This window comes from Diplotaxodon limnothrissa, linkage group LG9, assembly GCF_057381915.1.
Source record: "Diplotaxodon limnothrissa isolate DT_005_m linkage group LG9, D_limnothrissa_male_GT1.1, whole genome shotgun sequence".
NCBI classification, from domain to species: Eukaryota; Metazoa; Chordata; class Actinopteri; order Cichliformes; family Cichlidae; genus Diplotaxodon; species Diplotaxodon limnothrissa.
In genome coordinates, this window is record NC_140604.1 from 14645509 (window position 1) to 14659766 (window position 14258).

The 14258-nt window shown below is 41.9% G+C and overlaps 1 protein-coding gene across 2 annotated transcripts in view; it reads right to left on the reverse strand.

Moving 5' to 3' along the window:
• Positions 1 to 7391: 7391 nt before the first annotated feature.
• The window catches only part of LOC146625338 (uncharacterized), a 169047-nt gene continuing 162180 nt past the window's right edge, over positions 7392 to 14258 (reverse strand). For both annotated transcript variants that reach the window (XM_085362772.1, XM_085362774.1), the window contains 2 exons: positions 9820 to 10416; positions 7392 to 9494 (listed from right to left, as the gene is read on the reverse strand). In XM_085362772.1, coding sequence (XP_085218898.1) covers positions 8802 to 9494; positions 9820 to 10416 — 1290 coding nt within the window. In that variant the 3' untranslated portion in view covers positions 7392 to 8801. The remainder of the gene's footprint in view (positions 9495 to 9819; positions 10417 to 14258) is intronic.

The following is a 14258-nucleotide window of genomic DNA, read 5'->3' on the forward strand; positions in this document are numbered from 1 at the left end:
TGAACTGTCAGTGTTTTTATATAACATTAAAGTACCTGAGGGTATGGCACCAAGCACCATTGAGAATTCCCAAACACTGATGGGAAAATTATATAGTGTAAGGAATTCATTGTAAGTAAGTCGTACTCCCTCTTTATTAACCAGCTGAGCCACCAATAGGATCCCATTTTGGACCCAAGTTTCCAGGAAAAGTGATTTGTTTTGAAATAAAATATCTCTGTTGTTCCAGATGAGTTATATGTGTGGTGAGAAGTTGTGTTTATAAATGAGGGTCCACGCTAAGAGGACCTGCTTATGGTTTTTCCATATAAAATTAAAGAGCATGCGGTCGATGTCTTTACTAATTTTCACGACAGCGTGTACCAGTTCCCACGAATATCCAACAACCTCGCACAGCCATTGAAGTGGAGTGGACCAACATTCCACAGGCCACAATTGACAATCTGATAGACTCCATGCGACGATGTGTTGCACTGCATGAGGCAAATGGTGGTCACACCAGATACTGACCGGTTCTGGGTCCCCAGACCCCCAATAGCGCAAAAAACTGCACATTCCAGGGTGGCCTTTTGTTGTGGGCAGTCTGAGGTACACCTGTGCACTACTCATGATGTCAGATCAGCATCCTGATGTGGCACACCTGTGAGGTGGGATGGATTATCTCAATATGGCAGATGTGCCCACTACCACACATTTGGACTGATTTGTGACCACTGTTTGGGAGGGATGGTTATATTGTGTATCTGGAATGAATTTTAGGTCTCTACATCCATCCCATGGGGAATGGGAGCAGTAACAAAGGTGTTGCGTTTATATTTTTGTTGAGTGTAGATCTAAAACCAGTCTAATGTTATTAGAAATGTGTCTGTTTCTCATAAAGCCTGATTGTGTCTCATCGATAATTGTATCCAAAAACTCTTTAATTCTGTTAGTAAGTACTAAAGCCATAATCTCATAATCATTATTGAGCAGACAGACGGGTCTCCAACTATCAATAAGAAGTAAGTCTTTGTTTGGCTTTGGAATAAGTGTTATGAGACCCTGAGTAAGAGTAGGAGGGAGGGTGTTATTCTCTATACTTTCTATGAAAACCTGCAGTAAGAACGGAGCCAGGAGATTAGAAAATGATGTATAAAACTCTGCAGTTAAACCATCTGTGCCGGGAGATTTGTTGGCCTTAAGTGCAGAAATAGAATTACAAACTTCCTCCACAGTCAGAGGGCTGTCACAGAGACTTCTATCTTCCACAACAATAGTTTTTAGGTTTTTAATATTATTGAGAAACAGTGTTGAGACATCCTCATTATAGTTTGAGTGGTACAGTTTAGTATAGAATTTGGCACAGAAATGTGAAATTTCTCTAGGATTGTCAGAGACAGTGCCATTAATATTTAGTTGGTTTTGGATCTGTATTTTTCAGCCTGAAAAAGCAGAATTTTGTTCTCCCTCCTCCAGCCACCTCTTCCTGGATCTTACAAAAGCACCCTCAGCCTTGCATCGATATATATTAGCGTATTGTCTGTCTTGTTTTAATATTGGTTTAAAATGGAGCACTGTAACAAAAAATAATTTCCCCCAGGGATCAATAAAGTATTCTGATTCTGATTCTGATTCTGATATAAACCGTCCAATTTATTTTGAAGGTCTAGTAAAGTTAATTTATCTTCCTCTGAGATTTCTTCTGGGGATTTCTGGTAATAAGAGGCAATTTTGCTGATCACTTCTTCCTCTTCAGCTTTCCTTGATTTAATAATTTGACTCCCATATCTTCTCAAGAATTTGCATGCTTCAAATTTAAAAAGTTCCCAATTGGTACAAAAGGACTTCTCTCTGTTAGCTTTATTCCATAATGAGCCATTAATTTTATGTTTTTGTCTGATTTTAGATCAATTGTGTCAGTACAGTATGTCAAAATGAGAACATGACTGTAAATTCAGACATGTGAGGTTGTGCTGAAAAGAATGATGCCAAACAAGGCAAAGTAAATCGTTTGTAAAGGTGAAATATGGAGGTAAAATCAAAAGTAGTTAAAAATGGCCAATTATCCCCTGGAGCCCAGAGGGTTAAACGTTTTTTTAAAGTAACGCTATAGTTACTTTTCAAGTAATTCATTACTTTCAGAATCTTGTAACTCAGTTACTAACTAAGTGACTTATTTGAAGAAGTATCTAGTAACTATAATTAATTACTTTTTCAAAATAACTCGCCAACACTGTTTATAAGGAAGTGAATCATTCGCAGGATTTGTGGAGTGTTCTGATGGTGAGAGATAGCAAACCACAGATCGTTCTATTGAGAGATATGGAGCCAGAGAGGCAGAGGAGAGGTTCTGTCGTGTGGGAGTATTTTCAGTATTTTGGTCAGTTTTGGTTGGGTTTGCCAGTTTTGTGTTCTTGTTATTTGTTTTTTTGTGTTTATTTTATCTAAAAATGTAAAAACCTTAAATTGTCAAAACTCTGCTTTTCATAATATAAATATCATGAAATAACTTTACAAAGACTTCCATTTGACTGTTTACATTTAATGTAATAAAAAAATATTTTTAAAGTAATCTCAAATGTTATTCTACAAATGTGCAGCAACTTAATGTGTTTATTCTTTTTAGCTTATAGTCTGTGGAACCCAGGACGACCAGATACCTGCATCTCTACCAGTTTCTGTGCACTCCAGCCTTCTTTTTACAGCACAGTGTTAACTTTATGACCTTTCACAGCACCTCTGGAATCTGGATGGCCGACACCTGACAATCAGGATGAACCGTGTGTTTGGCTGATGTTTGTTTTTCTTTAAGAGTGTTTGTAAAGCACAGCACAGACAGACATGCGAATCGATCAAACTTTTCTACAAAACGTTATACCAGTCCGGGTCAGGAAGGGCGATATAGCACGGACCCGTCAGATGACTACGCCGGATGGAAACATAACCGGAAGCGTCCCAGGGACTTTCCCTTTGACCTTCATCCTGGAACCGACCTTTGACACTTGGATGTTGGCTTAATTTTTACCCAAAGAGAAGTTTGACCCTAACAAAAAAACACGATACTGTGATACTTTGATGTTTTTTTCAAATAATTTGGAGCGAGATTTATGTGACTGTTCATCTAAAATCCAGCAGAGAGTGAAAATACAAGAGCTGCTGCAATCCTCTGCATTAATGATCTCTGTTTCTCTCTTTCTGTGTGTGCATGTGTGTGTGTGCATGTGTGTGTGTGTGCATGTGTGTGTGTGTGTGTGCGTGTGTGCTCACAGAGGGGAGGTCACAACAGGAGTTCCCTGAGTTGACACGTATGAAGCATAAAGTCAGTTTGGAGCAGTTGGTAAACACAGAAGTACATCCAATCTTGACTAAATTTCTTGTTTATCTACTTCATGCACATTGCACGCACAAGAATCCAAATCTCTGTATCACAATGATTTCATTAAAGCCTTATTATTTTATGGGGGCAATATCACATATTACCGTAGATCATTAATAGGGAACAAAAAAGAAGGATCACATCGGCAATGTTGCTGCGAGACAGAAGTCTTGACACGTACTTATAACTTAAACCACAAAAAACTCAGTTACAGCTGGTAAGATTTGTGGTATATACCAGACTATCACAGTCTGCATCTTTACAGGGTTGTTTTCTGCTTTTGTTCACTCCTAGTGTGATTAAAAAACAACAAACACAGAGCCCACTAACTATTAGCCGCTTTCCCCCCTAAACAGTCAGTTGACTGAGAGAAATGCAATCCATTATTGTGAACGCTGAAGGAGATGTGCTCCAAGGTCAAACTTATATTTCCTTAACTTACATCCTATGTTCTGTTTAATTCCGGCATCCCTTCATGGCTTGATGGAAAAAATTGGTTAAACCATTGCTCAACTTATGTCTGAATGATGGCAGATAATTCTGATGAAACTGACCCCGTAAGAACTTTGCAGCTGAGTCGAGGGCTCGTGGAAATAAGGTCAGGAAGTGTCCGGCGTGACTGCGCGTGCGGGCGTCTGACAGACACACTAGTGCAACTCAGAGTGTGAGCAGCAACTCCTGTATACTAAACATAAGAAAAGTAATTTGTAGTGCTTCTCTTTTTTTAAACCGAGATTCCAGGGATCATGCTTATATGGTTTTCTTTTATTCAAAAACAGGTTAGTTTAGCGATCGTGTAACTGTGTCCTTGACCTTTTTACCGGCTTGAGAAGTTGGTTCCCTGGTGCAGATATCTGGGATGGTTCAAACGCCGAGTCTCCAAATGCAAACAAAAGGTTATTTTACACGTTATTTCTTAAATGTGTATAAATGGGATGATGACGATAAAAGTAATAAACAATAAATGTAAATCTGTTTTTTTAACTTTGCAGACTCATTTACCCACTCCAGTGACAGCGATAAAAAAAAAGATCATGACTTTAAAGAGATTATGAACAAAATGCATTACATTTTGTTTTTTGCTACATTAACAACTTTTCCAACTCTGATTCTCTGCAGGACCAACACGGACACCAGTTTAGACTGAAATCCAGTTCCGACGGCACACGCAACATGTTCAAGCTTGCACGGAGGCATCTTTCTTTCAGCTTAACGAGTGAACCGTCAGCTCGTTCAAACACACGTTAAAGTCCGTTTGGCTCGACACCACCGAACAGAGGCAGCAATATAACATAGCTAACATTAACAGTGCAGTGAATCCTGCTTGTGCCGTGATATTCAGGACTGCAAACCGAGCAGCATCACTGACTTTCAGCTTGTTGTGTTTGTGGATATATGACTGACTTTAATTATCCATAAAATCATCACATTCTGTGTAAGATTAAGGTCGACTATTGAACAGCGAATATTTTAAAGGCTTTAAAACCAAGTCAGTACAAACATCACTAATGTCACATAACTTTGCCGACATGTGGCCAACAGTAATGCTTTAATGTTCTTCATTATTAAACATTTGCACATAAATAAGTGACATAGTATTCAGTAAGGCGAGTTTATTTATATAGCACAATTCAACAACAAGGTCATTCAAAGTGCTTTACAGAGACATTAAAAAACAAAAATAAAAAGCATGATTTAAAATTGATTAAAAAGAATTTAAGCTTAAAAGTGTGGATTTGGTGCTTTATTCTATAAAGACACATCTCCTGGATGCACTGGTACGCATCTTCAGTGATGTATCCTAGGGTCATCAGGTGTTTCGGGTCTCTCTCTTTTGGCCACAGCTTGTATGATGTTGGAGACATCCTCATCAAACTTCTGCCACTCGCTCTGGCTGCTGGCTGGGGGCCACTTAATCCGCTGTTGTGGAACTACACTGCTTGGATTGGAAGAGTCCTGTGCATGGAGGGACTGGGCTCTGTGGGGTGCCTCCTGGCCGGGCTCCTCCTGCGTCTCACCAGGTTCAGGACCTGTGCGTTGCACCTCACTCTCCCGCTCCAAACATTTCATTCTAGCCTGATGGACATTTAGGCCACGCTGGTTCTTGCACAGCTTGCCGCAGATACATGTCTTACTCGTAGTCCTTTCCATTGCATTAGTCGTTAACCTTAAGTCCGTCCGATTGGAGACCTCATCCTCCCCCCCCTCTCGGGGTCTCCTGGGGGTATCTTTCTTTAGGGCTTTCCATAGCTTTTTGGGTGCTTTCTCGCGAAAACTGCAGACCGGGATGCTAGCCCACCCTGCCCCTGGAGCCGTCTTTCCGAGCTGTCATCTGTCTCTCCAGTCGTCACCAAACTTTCTTGGTTGTCACCTAGACTCTTCCTAGGCGTCACTGGCTCAGCCAGAGTTTAACTATAAAGACACATCTCCTGGATGCACTGGTACGCATCTTCAGTGATGTATCCTAGGGTCATCAGGTGTTTCGGGTCTCACAACATCATACACCCTCGCCCAGGCGACCCAGCCGGGGGTGATCAGGCCCCGACTTGCGTACCAGTAGCTACCCACGGATCAGCCCTCTTAATCCACAGCCACCTTGTGGCTTTCTCTGCCGCTTCACTCACAGCCTGGATGGCCCTCTTCTTGGCTGCCCCAGCCACGCCCAGCCGGCCTAGGACTTTGCAGAGTGATCGTCCTGCAAAGCCCCTACAACCCACTTCTATGGGCTCATAGAAAGTCTTCCAGCCCCTTCCCCTGCACTCTTGCACTAGTTCCTGGTACTTTCCTCGTTTCCTTTCATTAGCCTCCTCAATCCGCTCTTCCCAGGGCACTGTGAGTTCCAGCATGATCAGCTGTTTTGAGGCCTCAGAAATAATTATCAAGTCTGGCCGGAGTGATGTTTTTGCAATGTTCTGAGGGAACTTTAGTTGTTTACCCAGGTCAGCCTGTAGCTGCCAATCAGAGGCTGTGTTGAGGAGGCCAGTTGTCAAATGTGGGCGCACCTGGGGTTTCTCTCCAGCCTTAATAAAAGAGATTGCCTTCCTCGGAGCATGATGATGCTTGCTGGTGCTGATTGCTGAGGCAATCTTTTCAGCAACTACTCTGAGCACCTGGTCGTGCCGCCAACGATACCGACCATCGGCCAGGGCCCTTGGGCAGCCGTAAGCATAAACCTGCTCGGGAGCAGTACTGTACTGTACTGTACTTCCTCAGGAGGCTGAGGTCTTTTAACATCTGCAGGAAGCTCCTGAGGATGTTTTACCAGTCGGTGGTTGCTGGAGTACTTTTCTATGCTGTGGTGTGCTGGGGGAGCAGCACAGCAAGGACTCATCCAGGCTGGAGAAACTGATCAGGAAGGCTAGCTCTGTGGTCGGCATGAAGCTGGACACTCTGGTGACAGTGGCAGAGAAAAGGACATTAAAGAAACTGATGGACATTATGGAAAATGCCAGGCATCCTCAGCACACGGCCATAAACAATCAGAAGAGTCTGTTCAGTGACAGGTTGCTTCTCCCAAAGACAAGAACTAACAGACTTAAAAACTCCTTTGTCCCACACGCCATCAAACTTTTTAACTCCTCTCTGGAGGGGAGAGGGAGGGGAAACAGGAGGACAAAGGTGGGGGGAACAACTAAGCTGTAGTGCCTCTTCACCTCACTGTGCAATACCTTTTGTGCAATACTTTTGTAAATAGTCAACGGTGCAATAGACTCAATACTTGAAATGTGCAATTCACTTGTATTTTTATTTTTATTCCTATTTATTCTATTTATCCCCTTCGTATATTTTATTTATATTGTCTCTGTATTTATATATATGTGTGTGTGTATAACTCTGTAACTTCTGTCGGTGCTGTGCTTTTTTGGAAATCGAATTTCCCAGAGGAACCCACCCGAGGGATTAATAAAGTTCTATCTTATCTTATCTCTTACTTTATGTAAACAGGATTAGATCGCGGCCATGCAGGTATGTCCGCTTCATTTATACGAAAGCAACAGCGATATTCCACCACTGTTTCACCATAAATAAATAACATCAATGTAACTAAAGATAATGCAGCACTTGATCCTTTTATTGATTTCACACAGATACATACAGGTCATTTCCTAAAAAAGGGAAATGTACTATTAACATTCTATTACGTGTATGTGATTATTACAGATGTAATTCATATTTCAGAGTAGTAATTGTAAATCACTCCGTGTAATCAAGATGAGAGACCACGGCTATAAAAGCGAAGGTGGATTTGGGAAGCCTGTCGCAGCCATGTCCTGTCCGTATACGCAACCAACCCATTGAGGAAGGTGCAAGATTGATAAGGAGAGTCCTCAGAATTCAGCGTATATTGCGGGACAGACAGGATCCTTCAGCTCAGCGTGACAGTGTGCTCATTGAGAGATATCGATATTCCCGTGAGGGTATTATTTACCTAACCAACTTGTTGACAAGGGGGTGCAGGACCACCACCTGTCTTTTTTTGCTCTGCCCTTTTCTTGGTTGCTGTTATGAACAAACTAACAGACTATTACAGGGTCTCTTTCCAAGAGACGAAAAGCAATATAAGAGATAAATATTACCATTCTGTAGAATACTCCTGTATTTCACTTTTATTTGTTCGCATGTTCTAGTGGGTCCTGTTGTGGCTCTAATGTGTAAGGGGATATAATATAACATATTATAATACAATATAATGCCATATAATATTGGATAATATAGTGTAATATAATAAATCTACCCTACCGCCTACTGGTGTTGGCCAGAGGGGCCGATGGCGCGATATGGCAGCCTGGCTTCTGTCAGTCTGCCCCAGGGCAGCTGTGGCTACAACCGTAGCTGCCTCCACCAGTGTGTGAATGTGAGAGTGACTGAATAGTGGCATTGTAAAGCGCTTTGGGTGCCTTGGAAAGCGCTATATAAATCCAATCTATTATTATTATTATTATTATTATTAAATCACCTACGAGTTTAATTTGTCAGCAACTTTCTGCCAGGCCTCTCTCCTTGCTTTTGCAGCCTTTGCAGTGTTCCCTTGCGTTTTAATTAAACTCTGAAACTCCTGAAATCCCTCAATCAAGAGTTCTTGCTCTGCTGCCGAACAATACTGAGCGCGCTCCTTCGACATTTTCGCTGACCACTCAGCGGGTTGCCGATCAATGTTTCTACTATCGATGCGTAGCCCCTTTTACGACACCCAGTGATGTCACATTACTGCGTCCAGCTGTACTAATCGTCAACGGCAGGTGTGTTCGGGGAACCGGATTAGCGAGCTCACGGTTAGCGCGATGGTTTGGTCTTGGATGTGTCATTTGATCTTGGATGTAGTGAGCGACGTACGAAGAACGGGCCCCTGGACAGAGAAAAAAGGACAAAACTGACTCAGTAAAACGACAGAAAATAAGATCCCATGTAAATCTGTATTATGTAGAAGTTCAGCCCAGCAACCAGTTCAGTTCAACACAAGTTTAAATGATTCTATCTGAACTCTGTGGAGCCTGATCTCAAGCTTTTTGAGTCTGACACTGAAACCAGAGGATCTTTCTGTCTCTTCAGATTCACTGTGATCCAGTGATGGGAGTGATTTCAGCCCTGAGTGATCACGCTGATGTTTGCACAGAGCAGACAATGAGGTGAATGTTTGGGCACATTGGTAACAGTGAAACAGTTTATTAGTAACGTGGGATCGTTTGTGTGTGGAGTATGAACTGAGATTCCTGAAGCTCTTGTCACACTGGTCACAGCTGTAGTTTCCTTCCATGTGTGTACGTTCATGAGAGTTACGACCATTTGACTGTGAGAAGCTTTTGTCACAGTGTCTGCACTTGTATGGTTTCTCTCCTGTGTGGACTCGTTTGTGTCTTTTAAGCTCCCTTGCAGTGGTGAAGGATGACCCACACTGATCACAGAGGTGCTTTTTAACCCCACTGTGAATCAGTTCATGTTGTTTTAACTCAGTTGGTGTGGTGAAGCTTCTCCCACATTCTTTGCAGTATTTCAGTTTGTCTCCAGTGTGTCTACGTTGATGTCTTTTTAGGGTGGCTTGCTGACTGAAAGTTTTTCCACAAAGGTCACAACGAAAGTCTTTCCCACCACCACAGTGATGACAGGGTTGAGAACTGGATCCATCTGTGTCGCTCTGCTTCTAAACAAAGACACAAAGACAGTGTAAGTCAGTCCTTCAACATTTTTATCCTGAACGTCGCCTGAAATAAAGAGCATCTCTGCAGACGTCCAATTACATTTGACTGTTTCAGTTAACACACTCAGTTTACTGGGCTGCAATAACTACAATACTACCACCATAATACTACAGTAATACTAAAATCACAACTGACATGAAAATCTGAATAATCACTCAGAGCTGCTTTTCCATGCAGTAGAATTGCTAACATGCTAACACAGTTTAATGAGCAGAGTTGTTCCAAACAGTCAGGCTAAAATGACAAGATAACAATATAAATACATACCTCACAGTAACTGCACTTGTAGAGTCTCTTTCTGGTGTGGATCTGTTGGTGTCGTCTCAGGTCATGTGGAGATTTAAAAGTCTTCTCACACAGGTCACATTTATAAGGTCTCTCCTCAGTGTGGGTAAACATGTGTTGTTTTAACTGTGCATCTGTTGTAAACTCTTTGCCACACTGTTCACAGCAGTACACATCATGTCTGGTGTGAATGCGTAGGTGTATATTTCTGTGCTCTTGCCGGCTGAAAGTTTTTCCACAGATGTCACAGCTGTATGCCTTAATTCCAGAGTGGGTAACTAGATGCTTCTGTAAGCTCCTACTGTGAGTAAAAGCTCTGCCACACTGATCACAGCTGTACGCTTTAACTCCACTGTGGATGAGTTGGTGTTGTTTTAGGGAATCCTTCCAGGAAAAAGACTTTCCACACAAGTCACAGCTGAACGGTCTCTCTCCAGTGTGGATGACCTGATGCTGTTTTAGATTAGCCTTCAAAGTAAAATCCTTCCCACACTCGTCACAGGTGTGTTTTTTCTCTCCCTTTCTTCTGTGAGGTTTGTCGGCCTCCTGAGAGCGCTGACTTCTCGCTCCATGTTGGTCCTGCAGTGACAGAGATACAAACAGAGGCAGTGAGTGAAATGCAGTCGTGGAACAAACTCAACCTTCAAACTCCCTCCATTAACACTAGTTTTAAACCTGAAGGTGGAGTGTGGCACCAAACACCTTAAAGGTCTCTTATCCCCACCTGCTGGTAGTTCTAACACATTACATCCAACCTGCTGTTAAAAATAATTCATGACTGTTCAAACACTAAAATCATGCCCATTCCTGCTGATTGCACGCGCACATGCACACACACTTTTATATTATTTTATAATATAAAAATGTGTGCGTTTCCTATTACATATTTCTTTAATTTTTATAGATTTATACATAATTATTCAGTGATATTAAATCGTATTTTTGTTTATTCAAAAAGAACCCCATTAGCTTCCACAACAGATGTTGCTCATCTTCCGTCAAATACTATCACATAAAATATTATACAATAAAGTGGATTCAAAATATCAACATGATTTGGCTCTTACATCCACAGTGAAGTTTCACAATTGTTAAAATATAAGCAATCAATAATAACAATAATAATAATATCAATAACATTCAGGCACATTACACAAATTTCAAAAACAAATCATCTCTTACAATATTTACAACAACTAAAAGCTCAAAAACGGATCCCAACAAATTGGCGCTTTCACGAGTACGTTTGCTGATAGTAACACCATGTGATTCAGCTAATAACACAGGGATTTCATCATTTGTGAAGCCAGGCTGAAAACACTCAGCAATCTGTGCATTCACGACTGGATGTAATACCGGTAGCTTAGCTGTAGCATTTGTAGCTGAGGGCTTCAGCTTCCGGGTAATGAGGAAATGACGAGGAAATTACTGATTGGCAGCGCTAACTCGAAATTTCGAGTTAATAAATCGAAATTTCGGGTTAATACACTCAACAAAAATATAAATGCAACACCTTTGTTACTGCTCCCATTCCCCATGGGATGGACGTAGAGACCTAAAATTCATTCCAGATACACAATATAACCATCCCTCCCAAACAGTGGTCACAAATCAGTCCAAATGTGTGGTAGTGGGCACATCTGCTATATTGAGATAATCCATCCCACCTCACAGGTGTGCCACATCAGGATGCTGATCTGACATCATGAGTAGTGCACAGGTGTACCTCAGACTGCCCACAACAAAAGGCCACCCTGGAATGTGCAGTTTTGTCTCACAGCAAAATGCCACAGATGCCACAAGCAATGAGGGAGCATGCAATTGGCATGCTGACAGCAGGAATGTCAACCAGATCTTTCGCCCGTGCATTGAATGTTCATTTCTCAACCATAAGCCGTCTCCACAGGCGTTTCAGAGAATATGGCAGCACATCCAACCGGCCTCACAACCGCAGACCTCATGTAACCACACCAGCCCAGGACCTCCACATCCAGCAGGTTCACCTCCAAGATCGTCTGAGACCAGCCACCCAGACAGCTGCTGGAACAATTGGTTTGCACAACCAAACAATTTCTGCACAAACTGTCAGAAACCGTCTCAGGGACGCTCAACTGCATGCCCGTCGTCCTCATCGGGGTCTTGACCTGACTCCAGCTCGTCGCCGTAACAGACTTGTGTGGGCAAATGCTCACATTCGATGGCGTCTGGCACGTTGGAGAGGTGTGCGCTTCACGGATGAATCATGGTTCACATTGTTCAGGGCAGATGGCAGCTGAGAATGTCCCAGTTCTTGCATGGCCAGCATACTCACCGGACATGTCACCCATTGAGCATGTTCGGGATGTGCTTGACCGGCGTATACAACAGCGTGTACCAGTTCCCACGAATATCCAACAACCTCGCACAGCCATTGAAGTGGAGTGGACCAACATTCCACAGGCCACAATTGACAATCTGATAGACTCCATGCGACGATGTGTTGCACTGCATGAGGCAAATGGTGGTCACACCAGATACTGACCGGTTCTGGGTCCCCAGACCCCCAATAGCGCAAAAAACTGCACATTCCAGGGTGGCCTTTTGTTGTGGGCAGTCTGAGGTACACCTGTGCACTACTCATGATGTCAGATCAGCATCCTGATGTGGCACACCTGTGAGGTGGGATGGATTATCTCAATATAGCAGATGTGCCCACTACCACACATTTGGACTGATTTGTGACCACTGTTTGGGAGGGATGGTTATATTGTGTATCTGGAATGAATTTTAGGTCTCTACGTCCATCCCATGGGGAATGGGAGCAGTAACAAAGGTGTTGCGTTTATATTTTTGTTGAGTGTATGTCGAAATTTCAAGTTAATATGTCGAAATTTCGAGAAATTAACTCGAAATTTTGAGTTATGGATCCTTTTTTTTTTTTTTTTTTTTTTTAGTGGCGGAAACGGGCTTCCATAGTTAAGTGTTCATTGAAGTTCTGAATAGTTTGAATAATTCTCTAATGTTATAAGGCAATTTATTCCACTTAAACGTTGCTCTAAAAGTTACTTTTAACTCGAGCATTTACTAAATTGCAGTTTGTTGAAAACTGTGTAATATGATTATGTATTTCATCTGGATACTGCAGCTGAGCAGAAATAAATGTGGTGTGTTTAACAGAATTGCTTTCTTTATAAATACAAGTAGGGCTGCTCAATTAATCGCATTTTAATCACAATTACGATCTGGGCTTTCAGCGATCATTAAAAATGACTGAGCCGATTATTAGCACCTCCCTCGTGCTTTACTCTCGCGCTGCTCCGTGTGGCAAATCGAGCGCACTTCTCTGCATTTCGAACAGACGTCACAACAATTAAGAGGACCGAGGGAAGCTCGGAAAGTTAAGCAGAGCTTATTTGGAAAGAAGAGTGACTGCCGTTGGTTGAAAAGAGAGGTAAAAAAAATAAAACTTCAGTGGTGTGGAAACATTATGGGTTCGCGGAGTCAGACGTGGATCAAGTAGACAGTGTGTAAACTTTGCTACGGTGTCGTAGCTGCACCACAGAGCAACACTGCAAAGTTCACTAAACATAGATGTTTACATTTTTCATTTATTTTTTATATTGCAAACATTTGCGCTGTTATCAGTATTTGCACACTATTTTATATTATTTTTTTAAAGTCATTATTCAATACATTGTTATTGTTAACCCTTTAAAGCCGGTCAGAGCAGCACGCTCCGTTTTGCGTAACTATTTTTAAATCCCTGTAGAACCTGAACCGCGTAAGCTAGCGCAATAATTTTTTTTGCATATGAAACCGGAGGAGTTGTACTTACATCTTATGCCATCAGCTTGTCCTCTGTCACGGTTTCCTTCCACATATAGCTTTGCAAAAATTGCATAAAAAGCACTTGCAGGAACAAAAACATAATATTCCAGAAACACGCTTTGCCGATCCAATCAGCTGTTCATAACACTTCCCACATTGAACAAGACGTCAACGCAAACTATCGCATGTACGTCATTTCCTGCCCGAAACAGGAAGTGACGTCATTTTCGCGGAAAATGAAGTTTTTTACTTGTAGGCCTTAAAAGCCAATACTGATGTTTTTATAAGTCATGTTTAACTCTATACTTTTCTGAATAGTTGCTGGGATGCTTAAAACTCGAATTGCACTGCTTTAAATAGTTTATTTTGATGCACAAGCTGTTTTCTTTGCAAATAGACTACTTGCACTAGGGCATGTGACGTATTTCCGTTTCCAAATAGTACCGCTTGTGCGTTTCCGGTACGTTTGCTTATCTATCGGTAGCTATGCTAATGTCGCTTCAGAATGAGTATAAAAAGGAAAGTATTTAAAACAGAACATTTTCAAAAACAGGAGAAGAAATACTCCGAGCATTGCTGTGTCCCACTTTGATCAGCTTCAGCCAAATTTAATG